General features: G+C 45.4%; 2 protein-coding genes across 2 annotated transcripts in view; one reads left to right on the forward strand and one right to left on the reverse strand.

Moving 5' to 3' along the window:
• Positions 1-13802, forward strand: part of cnksr2a (connector enhancer of kinase suppressor of Ras 2a) — a 38550-nt gene extending 24748 nt beyond the window's left edge. The window contains exons 13-24 of the mRNA XM_053412935.1: positions 1301-1515; positions 3115-3166; positions 5318-5493; positions 6097-6170; positions 6286-6357; positions 7041-7108; positions 7277-7374; positions 7904-8122; positions 8203-8344; positions 8544-8768; positions 9470-9657; positions 11599-13802. Coding sequence (XP_053268910.1) covers positions 1301-1515; positions 3115-3166; positions 5318-5493; positions 6097-6170; positions 6286-6357; positions 7041-7108; positions 7277-7374; positions 7904-8122; positions 8203-8344; positions 8544-8768; positions 9470-9657; positions 11599-11799 — 1730 coding nt within the window. The 3' untranslated portion in view covers positions 11800-13802. The remainder of the gene's footprint in view (positions 1-1300; positions 1516-3114; positions 3167-5317; positions 5494-6096; positions 6171-6285; positions 6358-7040; positions 7109-7276; positions 7375-7903; positions 8123-8202; positions 8345-8543; positions 8769-9469; positions 9658-11598) is intronic.
• A 1198-nt stretch (positions 13803-15000) lies between these two features.
• Positions 15001-16803, reverse strand: LOC128426069 (kelch-like protein 34). The gene has a single exon (XM_053412936.1). The coding sequence runs from the start codon at positions 16801-16803 to the stop codon at positions 15001-15003; it is 1803 nt and encodes a 600-aa protein (XP_053268911.1).
• Between the last annotated feature and the right edge of the window lie 1294 nt (positions 16804-18097).

The following is an 18097-nucleotide window of genomic DNA, read 5'->3' on the forward strand; positions in this document are numbered from 1 at the left end:
ATCAATGAACCTCCATCTCTTTCTCTAATTCTCTGTATGATGAGCATCACAGAGAAATGAAATATCAGGGGACGAGGAGATGAAAAGAAAAGTGGAGCGTCGGCACAGAGGAGGAGAAAAGAAAAGAGAGGAAGAATAAAAGTGAGGGAAAGAAAGAAAGAAAGGCAGAGAGAGAGAGAGAGAGAGAGAGAGAGAGAGAGAGAGAGAGAGAGAGAGAGAGAGAGAGAGAGAGAGAGAGAGAGAGAGAGAGAGAGAGAGATGGGATGGTGGAGAAAGGAAAGAAAGAAGGAAAAATAAAAAATGAAATAAATAACGGTTCCCCCCCGACCTCCACCCGAATCCCTCATACAGTTGCCATGGCGACGCTGACAGCAGCTCCTCTCGGTGTCTCACTCTCCTCCGGCCGCTGCCTAGCAACCAGGGGAGGACATGAGGGTGGGAACCGTTGAGGAGAGAGAGAGAGAGAAGGATGGAGAAAGAGAGAGAGAGAGAAGGAAGGAGGGAGAGAGAGAGAGAGAGAGAGAGAGGGAGGGAGAGAGAGAGAGAGAGAGAAACCTGAGTTTTCTCTCCGGTGGGTAAAGAAGTTGATGGAAAAATAAAAAACAAGATGGAGGACTCTTCAACAGAGTGCGTCTGTGAACAGGTTCAATAAACACTCAGTCGCACACGTCAACATGCACGAGCACGTTCACAAGGAGATTATGGATCCAACTAATTCCACCTCGATCTCTTATTGTGATGAAACGTGGGGGAACAAATATATGTGAGAGACTTACCGCTACAGGAAAATGAGAACAAGGCTTTCTATCTCCATGTTTATTTATGTGCATTGAAGTTTCTTTATTGACGGGGAAGATTTTAGAGAGACAACAGGGAAGACGTGCAGCAAAGGTCTGGATCAGAACTGATCCTCCATATTTGTGATTTCTTGCAATGCTTGGCTGAGATGAAAAAGATTATCGATTAGACAAAAAGCAGCACGTAGAAACAGACCTGAGAAATAAAGATGCAACTTAAACGTCCAATGAGGAGACGAGAAGTAACTGCTAAAATCAAATCATATTGTTTTTATTTTTATACTGTATCATAAATCATATTAAACACCAGTCGTCTTATTTCGTGCAATCCTCGGGTGATCTGACATTTTTACTTTTACAATTTTGAAATTAGTCTAATTTACCCTCAAATAACCTCACTGAGATTATAAACCTCTTCACAGGAAGCATTGATTAAACAGCATGTAACAGAATATAAATAATATCATAATTGAGTCTGATTCATTGATTGTGTGTCTGAACAGAGGCGTCACTCATGCGCTACGTGGGGCTGCCCGCTGCCGACGAGCGGACCGGCTCCGACGACTACTCCTCCCACACGGCTCGGCCGGGCAAACGGACCAATGACACGACCAAACGAGCCAAGAGGCGGAGCCACCACAGCCAAAGCCCCTCCCACTATGTCCTGCAGACAAATCAGAGGGATTCCCCGCCCAAAGACCCTGCCTCCATCTATCACGTAATTTTTCTTTTCCCCCTTTGCATAACATATATTTATATAGTATTTATCAACAGGTGAAATGATTCTATTATATCCCTTGAGTTCTATTAGCAGATCAGTACTGATAGAAAATGTTGTGCTTAGTACGTAATGAGCTCATCTGTTTACAGGAGTATTATTTAAATATATATCGATGCACCTTATTTACAGCCGAGCCAGCTGCTCACGGGCCGAGCTGTTGCTCACTCGTACCCTTTAGATCATGTGCTGTATTTGCAATTATATTAATCTATATTTTACAGTTGTTTTTCTGTTGAATGTTGCATTGTGGGTCTTTTTTTCTCCCCTGCATGTTTAGTTTAACACGTGAAAATGACGATCAAGCTGAACTTCATGTTCCTCCCCTTGTTTCCAGATGTGGGGGAAATAAAAAAGATATTTTCCCCCCTGATGAAAAAGCTCGGTATGGAGTGTGATGCGAGCGAGTGCTGACTTGTTATTACCCTCCCCCCCCCCCCCGTCACTTCCATGACACCTGTCCACCCTGCCTGTTCGTCTGAGCTCGCCGCTCCCCCCCCCCGTCCTCCCCGTCACTGCGTCCGGGCGCTGACCTTATACATCTTGACAGCATCTCTTCGGAAATTAAAACGTGTTTGCATGTGTGGGCCTGCCGCCGCCGCTCTGTACCACTGCGTGTTTACCGTGTGCCTCGGTGCTGGGGTGGCAGATGGCGTGTCAGCGGGTGTGGGCGGGTCCGTGTCATCTGTCTCGCTGAGCGCGGGGCGGCGAATGGCCGAGCTCCAGGTTCTGACATGTGTAGTATTGTGACACGGGCGCTCGTCTGTGGTCGTTCTGACCCGTGGAGAGGTCACGTCGTAAAAGATGAGGGTCGTTGAAGCCACGTGAGGAGAAGACACTGCTCCTCCTCCTCCTTTGAGTCACAACTGTCAAATCTGAACCCACAAACATGATGCACGTGTGTTGGGATTTGATTTCACCATTAAATGTCCAAATGTCATTTTCCTGCAAATTGCCTTAAAACCTACGTCATATTTTCCAGGAATTCGCTGTAAATTAATTATTCTGTTATTTCCAAGAAATGCTCACAGTTCTGTTCTAATTATGAGGGAGATTCATAAAGTGTTAGCTGCAGCAGGAGCCCTCATTATATATAATACAACCTTTCTTTGTCCTGATACTTCACTGCTAAGTACCAGATTATTCTCAGGACAATATATTGAAAGTTATGAGCTGACGCGTGAACTAACCGGCGCTGTGGCAGCACGGAGAAAAGGAAGTCACATGATTGTTCTTCACATTTTGTCTCTGTTTCATCCCCGAGGCCCTGAACTGTATTTTCTCACCTGTCCTCCATCACCTGGACGTCGTGACACTTCTCCCTCCGTCTGTTTCTAAGTTTAGACGTGTGAGAGCTGAAGTCCAACATGAGGTCGACTTTTTCATCCCCCCATGTGTGTGTGTGAGGGAAAGAGATAACGAGAGAGCGACTTTGTGTTCATCTTTTATGTCCCATGATCCTTTGCAGCAAACAAAGGCCACTGACTCATCTCTCTCTCTCTCTCTCTCTCTCTCTCTCTCTCTCTCTCTTCCTCACAGACGTACCAGCAGTCTTCATCTCTGCAGTCAAAGACCAGGAAGAAGAATAAAGGTAAGCAGGGAAGCCAGACGTTTCGGTTCAGCGTGAGCAGAAGTTGCCGTCACGCACAGATGTTCGCCAGCTGTGGTCATTCACTGCTTCACTCCCTCGGGGGGGGGGGGGAACTGATGGACGCTGTGTTAAAGTAGGAGAGCTGCTGCTTCCTGGAAACATCTGTGCAGTCAGGAAGAAAACTGAGGAAAAAACTCTGACAGTTATTGATTTGCAGAAAAAAGATCAGTTTTTACACAAATACATTATTTAGAGTTTTCTGTTTCTGCTCCGTTTGTCAATCGACTCAGTGACGTGTTTTATTCACATTTTCTCCTTTTCTTTTTTCTTTTTTTTACATCAATGTATACCACGCTACAGTGCCTAGGATTTATAGAAGGAAGGTATATTTGTTTTCAAGATTTAGCAATAAATGTCACAAAGCTGAGACAAAAGCTGTCACAATTTCCCCAAATGTCTTTAAGATGGAGTTACTGCAAATCTGGTATATTTCTTTGTTAAAGCAACTCCATGCAACCTTTGTAGATAGCAGCCTCTCGTTCAGGAAGCCGAGGATCATGGGTAATATCCACCGAGTGGGACGACGCAGTCAACACATTGATAGACTTTGTTTTGTAAAGGGCGCTGCTGCTCAAAAGGCTATCATTGTTCATTCTTTTGCAAAATCTTGTGTAACTCCTGCATCAAATGAGTAATTATCTGTCAAATTCACTCTAATACTTTCTTTGTTGCGCATTAATGCAACAATCTATTCATACCGTGCATCTAAATATGTACTGGTGGTAATAAATCACAGTTTTCTTGTTTCTTTCAATCGGTGAAACGTAAATTAAAACTTCACCGACCGCTCAGATCTATATCCTCAACCCGCTGGGACTTTATCCTGCTGGAGATGTTCAATTATTTATCTGCTTCAGCTCGAGCCTCTGCAACCAAATCATTTTGTAGTCAGGACAAAACATTTTTTCCTCACATGCAGCCAATTTGCATTTTAACACGTCGTCGCCCATATCACAGATTTTTCTGGTGAGTCCAGATTGGACTGTTTGCTGTGTACTGTACGTTTAGTCCAGATGATGAATCCAGTGACACAGCATTTATTTTTAAGGCACAAAAAACGACTCATGTTTTGGTCAAACGTTTTTTCTTAACTCTTGTACAAAAGGTTCACATGATAATTAGTTGCTTAATTTTCTATTTATTCTTTTTGGTAATTTCACCCCCTGATTGTCCTTTTTCCTAACTTCCCTCTTCTTTGACCGAACCGTCCACAGAGATCAACATGTTGGACGTGTTTGTTTTTCTCCCACTGGCCTTTCACTCGTTTCACCATCTGCTGCGTGAGAAACTCAGAAAGCTTCAGCTCCATCTGCCCTTTTTTCCACGATGGCCCCGTTTGTTCACTGCGAGCGAAGTTTAAAAAAATGATAACAAAGATGAATCGGTGCTTTAAGTGCAGCGAGCAGCCGCTTTGTCAAACAGGTAATGAAATATTAGTAACTTCTTCTCTCCAGGCTGAGAGGATCTTTATTTTCTAAAATAAGTCTCCCCCTCTCAGCCGGGAGCTTTTAGTGATGGTATCAGTTTATTAGTCGGGGCTGAGGCTGCTGCACAAAAAGCAAATTATCTCTGTTTGACTTACAGATTCTTCTCTCTCTGACTTTATAAGTTATTAATCATCTCCATATTCTCCTCTTTTCACATATAAGCTTTAATTCTCTCGTCTCCTGCACCCGTCGAAGAAAGTTCTCTCCTCTACAGATGCACCACACGCTGCACTTTCCATCGCCGCAGAAAATAAATGGAATATTGAGTTGCAAGCCTTTTCCTTTTTTTTTTTTAGGATGCAGCACAATAAAAGTTTCTCCGGCAACTGGGAGCCAGCTCTGCTCGGTATAATCTCTAATGAGGAGCCTGCTGAGAAAAATGTTACAGGGCTTTTATGCCAGAAGGAAAAAGGCAGTTTGTATTAAACACCTCTCACCTCACTGCAGTGCCGCATTGCTCCCTCACATCCAGGCTCGGGAAATCTTGCCAAGAATCAGTGGAACATTAGGACATTTATGAATGCTTATATTCACACCAGGACAAAAGGGCTAAAAAATGAGCTGCTGTTCTGATTTGTATTCTCTTTGCCGCGTGTGGTTCCAGGACGCGGTTTGGCCTCCCTGAGTCGGAGGCGTGTTTCCTGCAAGGCGCTGGGCAGAGGAGACTGCGAGGGCTGGCTCTGGAGAAAGAGAGACGCCAAGGGGTATTTCTCCCAGAAGTGGAAGAAGTACTGGTTTGTTCTGAAGGACAACTGCCTGTACTGGTACATCAACGAGGAGGTGAGGCTGGGGAAGGTTGACACCGAGACCCTGGGCGATCCAATCACAAGCGGGGGCGGCTCCTATTATGTCCGTTCACACTCTTTTTGATTAGATCTCAATTCCCTGCTCTATATGCAAATCAACACGTCCTTCATTTCTGAATGATGATGTTGTCAACCAGCAGGAGGCAGAAGAAATTCTCCTTGACGAGTTCCGGGCAAAACCAAATAGTGTTTGACGAACTCGTAGTAGATCTCAGTGGTACATCCGGAATATTCACACATCTCACATGATCTGTACTTTAAGCTCCTCACTCAATTCAGTCCTGTATATTTCAACTTAGGTCCTATGTTTATAAATGTTGGTGTGTCAATAAAAGGTTCTTAGAAAAACCACAATGTAATCCAATGGGGCAACTATGACCGTCCATGGAACGTTGTTATTTATTTATTATTCTGAAAGCTGCAGGCTTTTGTTTTGAAAGAAAGCGTTAGACTTAGAGCCACAATGGCCATAGTTTTACAGTTACATTTTAAATGAACTTGGAATTTTCCTTAATCTGTCATTTCCCTTTAGCTTTTTCCTTTTCTCTAAATCGATATTGTTAATTTCTGTGTTCAGGATGAGAAGGCCGAGGGTTTTGTGAGTCTTCCAGAGTTCAAGATCGACCGGGCCAGTGAATGTCGCAAGAAGTAGTAAGTACATGATGAAAAGGTCTATTGTATATTTATGTGTATTTACTTTTGCATGTGCATTTTACTGTATGTGCTCTAAACCCCCCCCCCCCCCCCCCCCCCTCTGTTTCTCTAGTGCTTTCAAAGCGTGTCACCCCAAGGTCAAGAGTTTCTACTTTGCAGCAGATGGAGTGGACGACATGAACAGGTAGAGCAGTTTGTGCTAAACATGGACCGAGGTCGTGCCGGAGGGCAAACACCCAACTGTGTGTGGCAGGAGAGCAGCTTCCTGTTTACCTTCAACAAACACATCTGGAAAATAAACGTTTCATTTGATTAAATAATGGAAGGAGGCCTGAGTTTATATTGGACGAGTGGTTCTGAAAACATTTGCAATATGTTTCCACAGAGGGCAAAGTAAAATATCTGCTCGTAGAAAAGTGCAGCTGAGATCAAGTTAATTAGTTGATTTCACTTGTTTATAGTGAAAAACAAATAATAAACTGAGCTCATCAACCATCTTATCAACATGGTTTTTGAATTTTGAGATACATTTGGACACAAATACTTTTTAAACAGCTAATGCAAATAATTGTAGATGTTTGACACTTTTGGAAATATAACACACACTCATATAAAATAGAAAATTATCTTTTTCCGATCACATCTTTTACATAAATTTATAATTTCCTCTAAAATGTAGTTAAGCAGTAGAAATACTCAAGTAAAATAACAAAATACCTCAAAAAGTACAGTCGTCTATTGATTGTACCTATTTTTGCTTAGTCACTTTTTCCAAAAATACATTTTCTGTTAATTTATTAACATGTATTTATTAGTTTGGTAAATATAAACTTGAGTTTCTGTCTGGATGCTGTGTTTTTCTGTTAGATGGCTGAGTCGTCTCAACATGGCGGCTCTGGGCTACGCTGAGCGTGAGAGGATGCGTCAGGAGCAGGGTGAGGGTGTTTCAAATCTATCAAACACACACAGTTAATTCATTTTAGTTTATTTTCTACCTCCTGTGGTGTCTTTAAGATCTTTGGATGAGATTCCTGTGGAGATTTTTATACATGAATAAATGAGATCTTGTGTTTCTGACAGTTTGTTGTGTGGGTTTCCAGCAGATTACTGGAGTGAGAGCGAGCATGAGGAGGACACCACCTCCAGCCCCAAGCAGGACAGCCCCCCACCTCCGTATGATACCTACCCACGGCCTCCATTAGTGAGTCACACACACACACACACACACAACTGTATCATGGTCTCACATAAAGCTCGTACTGTACGTGAAGGCAAAAATCCTGCCCAGTGCTTCTTCACGGTCCATTTTATCAGCTGAAGTTATCACCCATTAAACCTCCAGGGAGTCGTTAAGGCCACATTTGGGATAATTGTCGCTATAATTGGCTCAGAATCTGGTTGCTCTACATTTAATGTCTTTGTCTCGAGGCGTTTTTGTTTTCTTTCTTCGCAGCCTCGGACAAACTGGAAAAACTAAAACAATCACAGCTATGACAGCACCACACACTCGACAACTGTGTTTTTGAAATAATATTCGGAAATCATGATAATCAGGAGTCTGTGTTGTTTGGCTTTTCTGCAAAATCTCAAACACACTCATACCCTCTTCTTTCCTGTTTCTTATACGTCCCCTCACACACTCATCCAATCAACTCGCCCCCCTTCGGAAATCATCACATCCTTTTTGAAGTGTGTCAATGATCCTCACCCTTTCCTCTCCCCCCCGTCAGATGAGTGCCTACTTGGAAGGCAGAACCACTCGACTCTCGTCCACGGAGACGTCTCGCTCACGCTCCTCCCAGGAGGACTTCCTGTGTGGCGAGCCACCCGGCGTGGCCGCCGAGCCGCAGTACCACCCTGGTCCCCTAGGGGGAGGCACCATGCACAGCGGGAGAAAGCCAGGGGGCAGCAGCAGCAGCGACGTGCAGTACAGATGTGATCCTGTAGAGGTGTGTGATGGTGTCAGGCATCAAACATTTAGATTCATTTATTCTCGATTGGTCAACTTTTTTTCTGTCTCGTCCCACAGTACCGTTCCAGTCCTGCGGGGGGCAGCAGCGAGACGGGCTCCCCGGGCCGGTCATCTTCGTCTCAGAGACGTTCTTGGCAGGACCTGATCGAGACGCCGCTGACCGAGGCCGGACTGCACTACTTACAAACCGGACCATTAGGTAACGTCCTGTTAGAGGCTTCGTGGACACAACTGGACAAAAAAAGATATTCATCAGGAGGCTCAGACACTCTTCTAAACATCTGCATGAAATGATTATCTCATTAACGATAGAAGAATACGATTTTTAAGTTAAATCCCAAATTCTGAAGTCACGACACAGAACACAGAGTGATGTTTTGTGTCTTCTGTTACCGCAGAGGACGCAGTGTTTGCTGAGCCCGGCCCCGGAGGCGGCACCATGCCGGTCGGAGCCGTGTACACTCTCCCGGCTCAGAGGAACGTCCCGCTGCCCATGGCCATGCAGAGGCTGATCCCTATGGCAACCCAGGGAGGGAAACCCCGCAGCTTCACGCTGCCGAGAGACAGCAACCTACACACACTCCTCACGCCCCCTGCCAAAGAAGTGCAGCAAACGTACAATGGTGAGTCCATCCAGGATCATGCATGTGGTGTCGTGCTGTAATGTGTGTGTGTCTGTGTGTGTGTGTGCGTGTGTGTGTATGGGCTGGTGGCCATCAGGTGGAAGCAGAAATGTGTCTTGACAGCCAGCAGAGACTGTAAAGATTTTTTAAGGTGAAGACTTTGACGTCAATACATGTTCCAGAAATAAAAAACGCTCTCGGGCGATCACACACGTTATAATCATTGTCGGTATCAAGTAGGGTAACACACACACACACACACACACACACACTCCAGTCACACACTCGTCTAATGAGGCTAATGAGACGTGGGTGCACTGGTTGCCAAGGTGAGTCCAGCAGCGTACAGGAAGTAACTGAAATAGTAAACAAGACTAATTTATGTAATCAGGTGAATTATCAGAGAGAATTAAGAACCGAACGATGAAGTATAATAATCATCGTGAAGCAGAGGAAATGGAGAAAGTGGAGAAGACGCCCCGGAGGGCTGAACAGGATTCTTACCATCATTAGTAATGTCTCTGTGTTCAGTTGACGTAATGTACTCGGTGTGGTGTCGTGTGCAGTGCTGCCCTCTAGTGGCTGCTCTGAGAAATAGATCAATCCCCTCAGATAAACGAAACCTTAACTTTAAATCTTGGGACCCAGAGGGGTTGTTGGAGGGTTTGAATGAATCATGCGAGTCTCTGTCTCCGTTGCAGGTGGCAGTGAGGGTGCGTCCCTCGGCGACCTGTTCCGGGCCTGCGAGCAGAGCGGCGTTTGCCCTCTAGGTCGCGGGTCGGAGGCCAAAGGTCAGTCGGAGTTCAGGCAGTCGTTCCTCAGACGGGCCGCCGACCCCCAGCTCAACGACCGCCTGCACCGCCTGAGGATCCTGACCTCCACGCTGAAGGTGGGTTCATGCTCTTCTCCTCACGGTGTAAACACACACAGACCAGGAGGAGTGGATGTGCACAGACAGAGAAAGACACTTACACTTACAAAATAAAAGCCAGCCCCTGTTTTGCCATTTGGATGCTTTCAGCAGTGGTGGAGTAGGTACTCAAACATTTTTGAGTAAAACAGTAAAATTGCAAATAAATGGACAATAATGAGTCTCGGCTCACAGTGTGAACATGAAACAAAAGATGAAGGGGAGTAGAAAATACAGATATTTGATGATGTAAGTAATAAAAGTAAAAGTGAAAAGTACCAGTAAATTAATGTACCTTGTTACATCCAACCACTGGCTGAAGTATTTGGTGTATTTGTTGAAATTACTTCAACCATAAATATAAATTTGTGTGTTTTCTTTTAATGGAAATCCTACACATTTAGAAAACATCAAACATTTCCACAGAAACAGATGAATTCAAATCCTTTACTCCCTCCTTCAGTGTGAATGTTTTTCTTTTGTGTGGGGCTGATGCATCTCACTTTATGGAGCTAGTTGTGATTCACTGTTCATTTTTGTGACCATAATTTACGCATATGCACACACACACACACACACACACACACAAACACACACTGAGCCGTGCTGCAGAATGTCTCTGTTTTGTTAGTTTTAGTGGTGTCATCTGTCTTAGTCTGTCTCCTCGGTTTTGTTGTGAGTCTTTTCTCTCGAGCTCCGTCGAGCAGCCATCTGTGGCTTCGTGCTTCGTGAGCTATGGTTATGTTCCCCGGGCCGGGGGGGGGGGGGGGGGGGGGGGGGGGCTGTAAGTGGCTCGGCTTCCATTCTGCTGTGGCTGTTGTTCCTCCTTGTCTCTGGAGTTTTTGTATCTCTGTCGCCTCCTCCATGTTCGTGGACAGGTACGGTTTGGCGAGGGGGTGGGAGGGGGGGGGGGTTGTCCCTTGTGCCTGTAGCTACTTTGGCTGTTCACTGGGGGAGGATCTGTGGCTTTGGCTGTTCCCTGGAGGAGGATCTGTGGCTTTGGCTGTTCCCCATGTCTGCCAGTACGCGTCGAGTGGAGGAGCTTACATGCCTCTGCCCTGTCCTGCGTCTCCTCAAAGGAATACACCGAGTTTCAGGGGGAGCTGGGATGAAAAATAACGAGACCACACAGCGGATAACAAAGTCAGCCCAGTCACCGCCTCTACACACAACCGCCATTTACGAGAGAAGCTGCTTTATGTGTGAGGACAGCAGCCATAACTCATCTGCTCCAGTTGCTCTGGAAACAAGGAAGATGCAAATTTCATGTTTCAAAACTGAACCAAAACAAAAGAGAGCATTGGTCCATTTAAATAGGAAAGTAAATAATATAAAGGTTCTTACAATAACTGTATAATAATCGAAAAATTTTCTGTGGCTTCCTGACAAAATTGTGACCCTTTTATATTTCCAGGGGTTAATGATCTTATTTAACAGATGTTAGTTTATTTGATCTGTCATAATTAATAATACGTATTCATTAATCCATGTTGATTATTTCCACCTGTGGCTTCCTGACAAATTAAAGAGCTGTTTTTCTAATTAGAAAATAACTACTTTATTTACTGCACAACATAAACCATTTATGAAATGTACCTTACTTATAATTTGGTATTAAAGCAGCTTGAAATAGATAATCTGTTTGATTTTACTACATTATAATTTAGTTAAGTGATAATCTGCCTTATCTCTGCTAATTAAAACCTTGGTGGAGGTAATTATTGTCGAGCACATGTAGAATCTCTCTGTGTTCTCATAAACGGACCAACTCACTGATATCAAATCCCACCACAACCGGTGTATCCCTTTAAGTGTGTGTCCTGCTTTTCGTTTGTCTGCGTTTTTTTTTAAAGAACACTGGTTTAAAAGGAACAAATTTTAAAAGTGACCCGCTCCTCCTGTGTTTCTGCATCCCCATAGGACAGGGAGGGGGAGCTAGCGTTGATTGACAGGCTGTTGGCCAATCCCCAGCTGTCGTCGGCTGAGTTCCAGGAGTGGAAGAGAGCCTATCAGGAGCTGTTCACTCAAGAGCCAGAGCCCGCCGCTGAATCAGACCCCGGCCCGCCCCCACTGACCCCCTCGCTCTCTCACACACACTCCTACATCGAGACCCATGTCTGACCTGTAACACACACACACACAGACACACACATGCACACAAAGAACCGCAAACACAACGACTTAAGCTCCTCATTTCCCAATTCTGGAACGAGTTGATCAAGCTGCAGCCGACGTCTCTAAAAGGGACGTGAGGACGACCTGATTCAGGACTCGATGGCTTTCTGCAGCCGAGGCGTTCAAGTGCAATAGGACATTTTTTCTGGGAAGACGCCGTCATATCACCGAGCTGATTGGTTGAACCACTGCAGCGGCTCTAAAGCATTAAGTGTTTGCTTCTGCGCTCTTTACGCTTAAACCCGTGGATATAAGGGATTGACTCGACTTTCTCTGGACGATGTTTGTCTGCTCGTTCCTTTTTGACGGGGACAGATTTTCCATGAGCTGCCATCATAGTGTCTCATTCTGCTTCTTGTGCCAGTATGACTGTGGTCGCATAGCCTCATACATGGTTACCCATCATGCCTTAAGCCGCGTTGTCTGCCTGCGTTTCCACCGTGGTCCAAAGTCCAAATTATCCTGCTGATGTATGTAAAACCCACAGCTACAACAAGCTGTTCAATTCCAGTCCACCAGGTGGCGATAATGCATGAGACTGTCCGATGATGATGATGCTATATCAATCAAGCGACAACAAACTCGGTTGAGTTTCATACGATTTGGAAAAAAGAGGAGAACGAGTAACAAAATGGATTCTGAACTTTCGGAAAGGAAACTGATTTTTTGAGTTACTGCGGAATTTGAGTGTTCCATCTTTTTTTTCCCTGAACTAAATTTGGACCCAGGTCCCAGCGGTGGAGACGAAGGGGTTCAAACCAAGGATGCTAGTTCTCGGGGGAAACTTCCTGAAGGTGGAAACGCAGCTTCACACTCGATGTCTGTGACGATACTTTTCTGTAGAGTGACAATTACAGCAGAGAACAATGGGTTCAATGTTTAAAAAAAAAAAGAAATCTGCTTAGAATTAGTTTCTATCTAGTTTTAGAGACTTGTTCTGGTTTGGTAGAGATTCGTTCTGTGCTCGGCTGGACCTGGAGCATGCACACTCGATAAGGAAACATTAAGAGGAACAATCCACCCTCAGAACTCTTTAACACTGTTCATGTTGCATTCAGGAACCCGTGTTGGTTGTTTTGTTAGTTAGCGGCAATTATAACATATAAATATCAGTTAGAAAACGAGGACGGAAAGTCTCCAGTTGCTTTCAAGCCATAGGTTAATTTTTTCATGACATTTTGAATATCAGGATGTATAAAATTGAAGAAAGAGTTTTACGAAAAGTTAAAGAAGGTTTTTACCATTTTCTGAGAGCAGACAACATTCAAGGCAGCACACATAAAAGAAGAACCTTCAAAAGCAGCAGACTGGATTCTTTCAATTTGCCTCTGGCTCTATTCTCTTGACTTATTCCTTTTATAAAAACACTTATATCCTCTGATAGTTTAGTTGATTATTCTTTATCTGACAGTGTAAAGGTTTCCCAGGGTGGATGTTTCCTCAGAGACCATCTCTGTATCCTGCATGCAACCTAGAGAACATGAGGAAATATTTTGCATAAGAAGTATGGATCTAATAAAAATATATATATAGTTTGTTATTTGTACGCTGCTGCCAAATGACTTGATACTCAGAGACGCTGCACAAAACTATGAAAGCAATCACACTCGCACATAAACAGACGCACACTAATAAGCACACAGCACACTCGGTTTGAATGCTCTCTATATGCTGCTGCCCGTGGTTGGTCGTGGTCGCATGTTCTTTGTTGTAGATAAAACGCGATTTTCCTTTTTCTCCGTTTTGTGTTTGAATCTTTAGATGCAGTAGAAGATGTCTCTCTTAGTAGAGTGCAAACGAAGTGTCTTGGATCACGTTCTCGAACTCTATCAGGTCTTTTTTGGAGGAGACTGTAACTGAGTAAAGATTGTTTCATGTTAAAGTTATATATATATATATATATATAATGGTTTAAAAGCAGTATTTATTTTGCTGTCGGAGGGAGAGGAGACGGTGGATCAATAAAGTTTGATCATTTGGATGAAGGTGTTTTTGTGGTTTTTGTTCCTTATGAGTTTTGGATGAGCAGGAAATAAACGATTAGCTCGGTGATAAGATGATATTTTGTTCAAATTAACTCAAACTGAGATAAATTAAATTAACAAACTATAATATATCAATTTGGCTATTCAGTTAAGTACGTTTATTTGATCTGTCATAATTAATAATACGTATTCATGAATCCATGTTGATTGTTTCCACCCATTAATAGACAACAAAGATATATAACTATATAAAGTTAATATTTGAAGTTCTAACACCACCATTCGCTACACTGCAAAAAAAGGTAACTCCAGTTAATCATGAGGAACACAATAACTCTTGAAAACAAATAATACCTTCAGATATTATAAAACATGTTTTACAGAACGTATTAAGTTTAAAAGCCCATGAATTCTGCAGCTAATAGGAACAAATCATGCATGTGATTTACAGTAAAGTTGCCGGTGCAGACAGATACGAGAAAAAGGTCACTCGATATCTTCGTTGGGCCTCTATTACTTTATCTTTTAGAAAACCTAAATTATTCATCAAACAAACAGGAATGTCACATGCGCAGAACTTTTATCTTCAACTTCTATAAAATATTTAGCCTGGCTCCAGTTTCCTCCTCCTTCATCACCTTTATCTGCTGTTCGGACGTCTCTCTTCCCTCGTGTGTGTGATGATGGTACAGTCTATACTTATTAAACTGAGATAACCTGGTTCTAGCTTCATTATTAATATCAAACTACTCCTGCAGGAAAAAAACAAAACGATTTCTGTCAGTAGCAGCAGACTGGGCTAAAGAGCAGGTTACAAAAACTCTACACTTTAAAAAAAAAACACTTTTCCAACTCTTTCCATGACGGAAGACCAATGCCCACCTGCTTTCCTCTATGCAAACACCATCTGTCTTCAGAAATATATGAAGTCATTTGGAAAGTAAAGTCTGGGTCGGTGGTAAACATTTCATCTCTGCCAACCTACTTTCACTCCACAGCACAAAGCTCTCTATTGAGATGGTTCTACTCTCCCTCTTTTCTTTCATGACTGAAACCCAATCAATCTATTTCAGTTTGTACAGCTTTGGAGAAACTTTGTCCACAAACATTGAGAATCCACTTTATGGGAATATTTCAACACAGAAGTTTTTCTCCACGCACTTTAGTCTGGCAGGGGTAGCAGCGTGCACTCCGTCCCAGTGAGAGGTCTGGGTAGCTGGCAGATTTCTCTCCAGCTGTCTGTCTTAGTGTCGTACTCCAGGACACTCCTCATGATCACCTCTCGACCGTCGCTCCATCGTCTCCCTCCGAACACCAGCAGATTCCCAGAGGGTGTCGACACCATCCCGTAGTTGAAGGATCCAGTAAGGAGCGGTCGGAGGCGTGTCCAGTGGTCTGAGCATGAATCGTATCGCTCTATGTCGCAGAAAGGTTCGTACATCCCCAGCAGGGCGTAGATGAAGCCATGGGCCGTCGCCAAGCGGTGACTGAACCGGGCGATAGACATGGACGCCCTCTTTTCCCAGACTCGACCTTTGAGGTCCCAATACAGGACCTCTCTGCTGCTCTCCCTGTTTTCATCCTGGTTATCACTGTTGTTGCTGCCCTGGATGGTGCCCTGGTTCCCCGGGAGGCCACCGGACACGTAGATGCTGCCGTCCAGCACGGTGGACGCGTGGCCGTAAAGAGGGCGAGGCATCGATGCCCCCCTCCTCCACGCTCCAGTGGTCATGTCATAAAACTCAACCGACGCAGCCGAGGTGTGTGTGTCGGTGTCCGGTCGTGTGCGTCGTCCCCCGACGGCATAAATCACATCCTCCACCACGCAGCAGCTGAACTGGGCCCTCCTCTCCAGCATGGAGCCCACCTGCTCCCAGCAGGCGAAGCGAGGATCGTATCTCCACACCTGGTTGGTTGTCGACGTGGTGACGGACTTCTTTCCATCCTCATCTCCCTCCTTCACTTCCTCCCCCCCGATCACGAAGAGGAAACCTCCCACTGAGCTTACGCAGTGATTCCTCAGACGCAGCGGGAGACATGAGCTCACGGATGAGAACTTCCTGCCTCTTGGATCAAACGCCAGCAACTGCTGTTCTGGACAATCGGCGCTGGACCCTCCGCCCACGAGCAGCACGCGATTGGGCGAGGCTCTGAGCGTTGACTGCTTGTTCTGTCTGATTGGCTGAGCTGGACCCATCCTGTGGTACTCCAAAGCTCGGGTCAGCTGACTTCTGATTAGAGGTGTGCCCATGGCTCTGTGATGAAGGTTGGCGAGATCTGACGAGCAGACCAATCCAAAGCGCAGACGACTCAGAAGAAGATTTGATTTCAGCAGCGGGAGGGGTCCATTCTCATCGAGCCAATCCAAAGCCAGCTGTATGAGCTCAAGCTCCTTGACGCCAGGTATCTCGTCAGCCTCGAGCGCTGACATCAGCGACTGGATATTCAGCTCGAGGAGCTTGTCCTTGCTTTCCTGCAGCAATGTCCCCATCTCCATAGCAATGGTTTGGTCTGCAGCCTCGAGGGCGTTTGAGAGCGTGTGGCGTTCGGCCAGGTTGGCATAGCAGCAGCAGCTCTCGACACTTAAACCATCGATGATGAAGCGCTCGCATATCCCCACGGCCGTCTCCACTTGCAGGTACCTGGCCGCTTCCAGGACGACAGAGATCGTGGAGTATGACACGCTGAGCCACCCTGAGTACAGGAAGTCCAGGATGGCGTCTAAACCCTGAGGTGTTAGCGCCGGGAGGCTAATGGAACCTGCTAATCTCTCAGCAGTGGTCTCTCCAAACAGAGCCCAAAAATACTCGCTGGAGCTGGCCAAAAGGGCGCGATGACAAGGGAAGGAGACGCCGCCGGCCTCCAGGACGACATCACACATCTTCCCCTCGGTGCGCAGGCGCTGGAAGCCGGAGAGAAGTCCGGTTCTGTGGCAGGAACTGTAGAGGACGGAGTAGCTATCCATCCAAAAGAGAGGAGGCAAGGTGCGAAGGCGAAAGAACAGGTGTTAGATAGAGGGGGGGAGAAAAGTCTTCGTCAGGAAGGTTCAAGGAAGCGAGTAATGGGGAAATGTCAGGAAGTCAGAGGATGACACACGGAAGCACAGGAGAATTAGTGTAGTCCAAAAAAGACGTAGTCACCAAAAGAGAAAATCTTTACACATTAGCAGGGTAATGAGGCGCTGAAGGCAAGAAGCAGAAAAAGACAGAGTGGAGGAGGCAGCGAAGTGCGTGTCCATGGTCCAGCTCGCTCCATCTGTGTTGTTGTCCTGCTCCGTCTGTGGCGGCGAGCATGTGACACCACCAGAGGAAAGTTAACAACTGCCTCCCCCCCCGCCCCCGCCCTTTCGGCCGCTGAACGTGGTCCGTCCCAAAGTCTCCTGTCTCTGTCTGTGATGTCCCACTTGTGTTGGCATTGTGTTTGTCCGCTGCCCTTCTCGCTGACACCGGGAGGGATGATCACCCATATGCATGCGTCCAGCTCACACACACCAGCCCAGCGAGCGAGCAGCTACACTCCAAACACACATGTGCCAAGAGGAAAGAGGCAGCCTGGCGGGGTTTTAGTGTCTATCCCGGCGGATGAACTCATCGGTAAATACAGCTGCTGTAGTCTGCCACCAAGATTCCAGGTCACGGTTGCCACAGCACCTATCTGCACCCTTGTCACGATGGAGACAGGAATAGAAACACAGACACAGGGCGGAGGATTCGACGGGAGGGAGACATCAAACCCGTGGAAGTTTTCCCAAAGCTGTCAAAGATCGTGCACGTGTCAAAAGTAGCACGTAGCGATCGGTGATGGAGTAAGCCGTGCCCTTTACCAGGCATTCAACCTCATTCTGACTGATAGAGGAGACGGGATGGAGGCAGATTTATTTCCTCTATTAGCTCGTGAGTTCATAGTCTAGTTTAATGCCACTGTCTTATCCACAAATACACACACATGCACATCACTTTAACATTCTCCGCAAAGTACATTTTGTTGTGATCCTCGTCTCTGAACAGCTCATACTCACAGATGAGTGTATGTTTAGTTGTGTGTCTGTGTAGGTGGGTGTGTGTTTGTATGTTTTGCAGAAGGGTTGCACTCTATCAAAATTCAGCACATAAGCCTCTCGTAAAAAGAGTTTTTAATTGTCTCCACACGATGTCAGATCCTCCCGCATGGTTGTGAAAACACTGGCTATGTTTTGCTTCTATCTTGACCTGATGGGCGCTAAACATAGCTACAGCTGCTCCATGTGTGTGTGTGTGTGT

This window comes from Pleuronectes platessa, chromosome 20, assembly GCF_947347685.1.
Source record: "Pleuronectes platessa chromosome 20, fPlePla1.1, whole genome shotgun sequence".
Lineage (NCBI taxonomy): Eukaryota > Metazoa > Chordata > Actinopteri > Pleuronectiformes > Pleuronectidae > Pleuronectes > Pleuronectes platessa.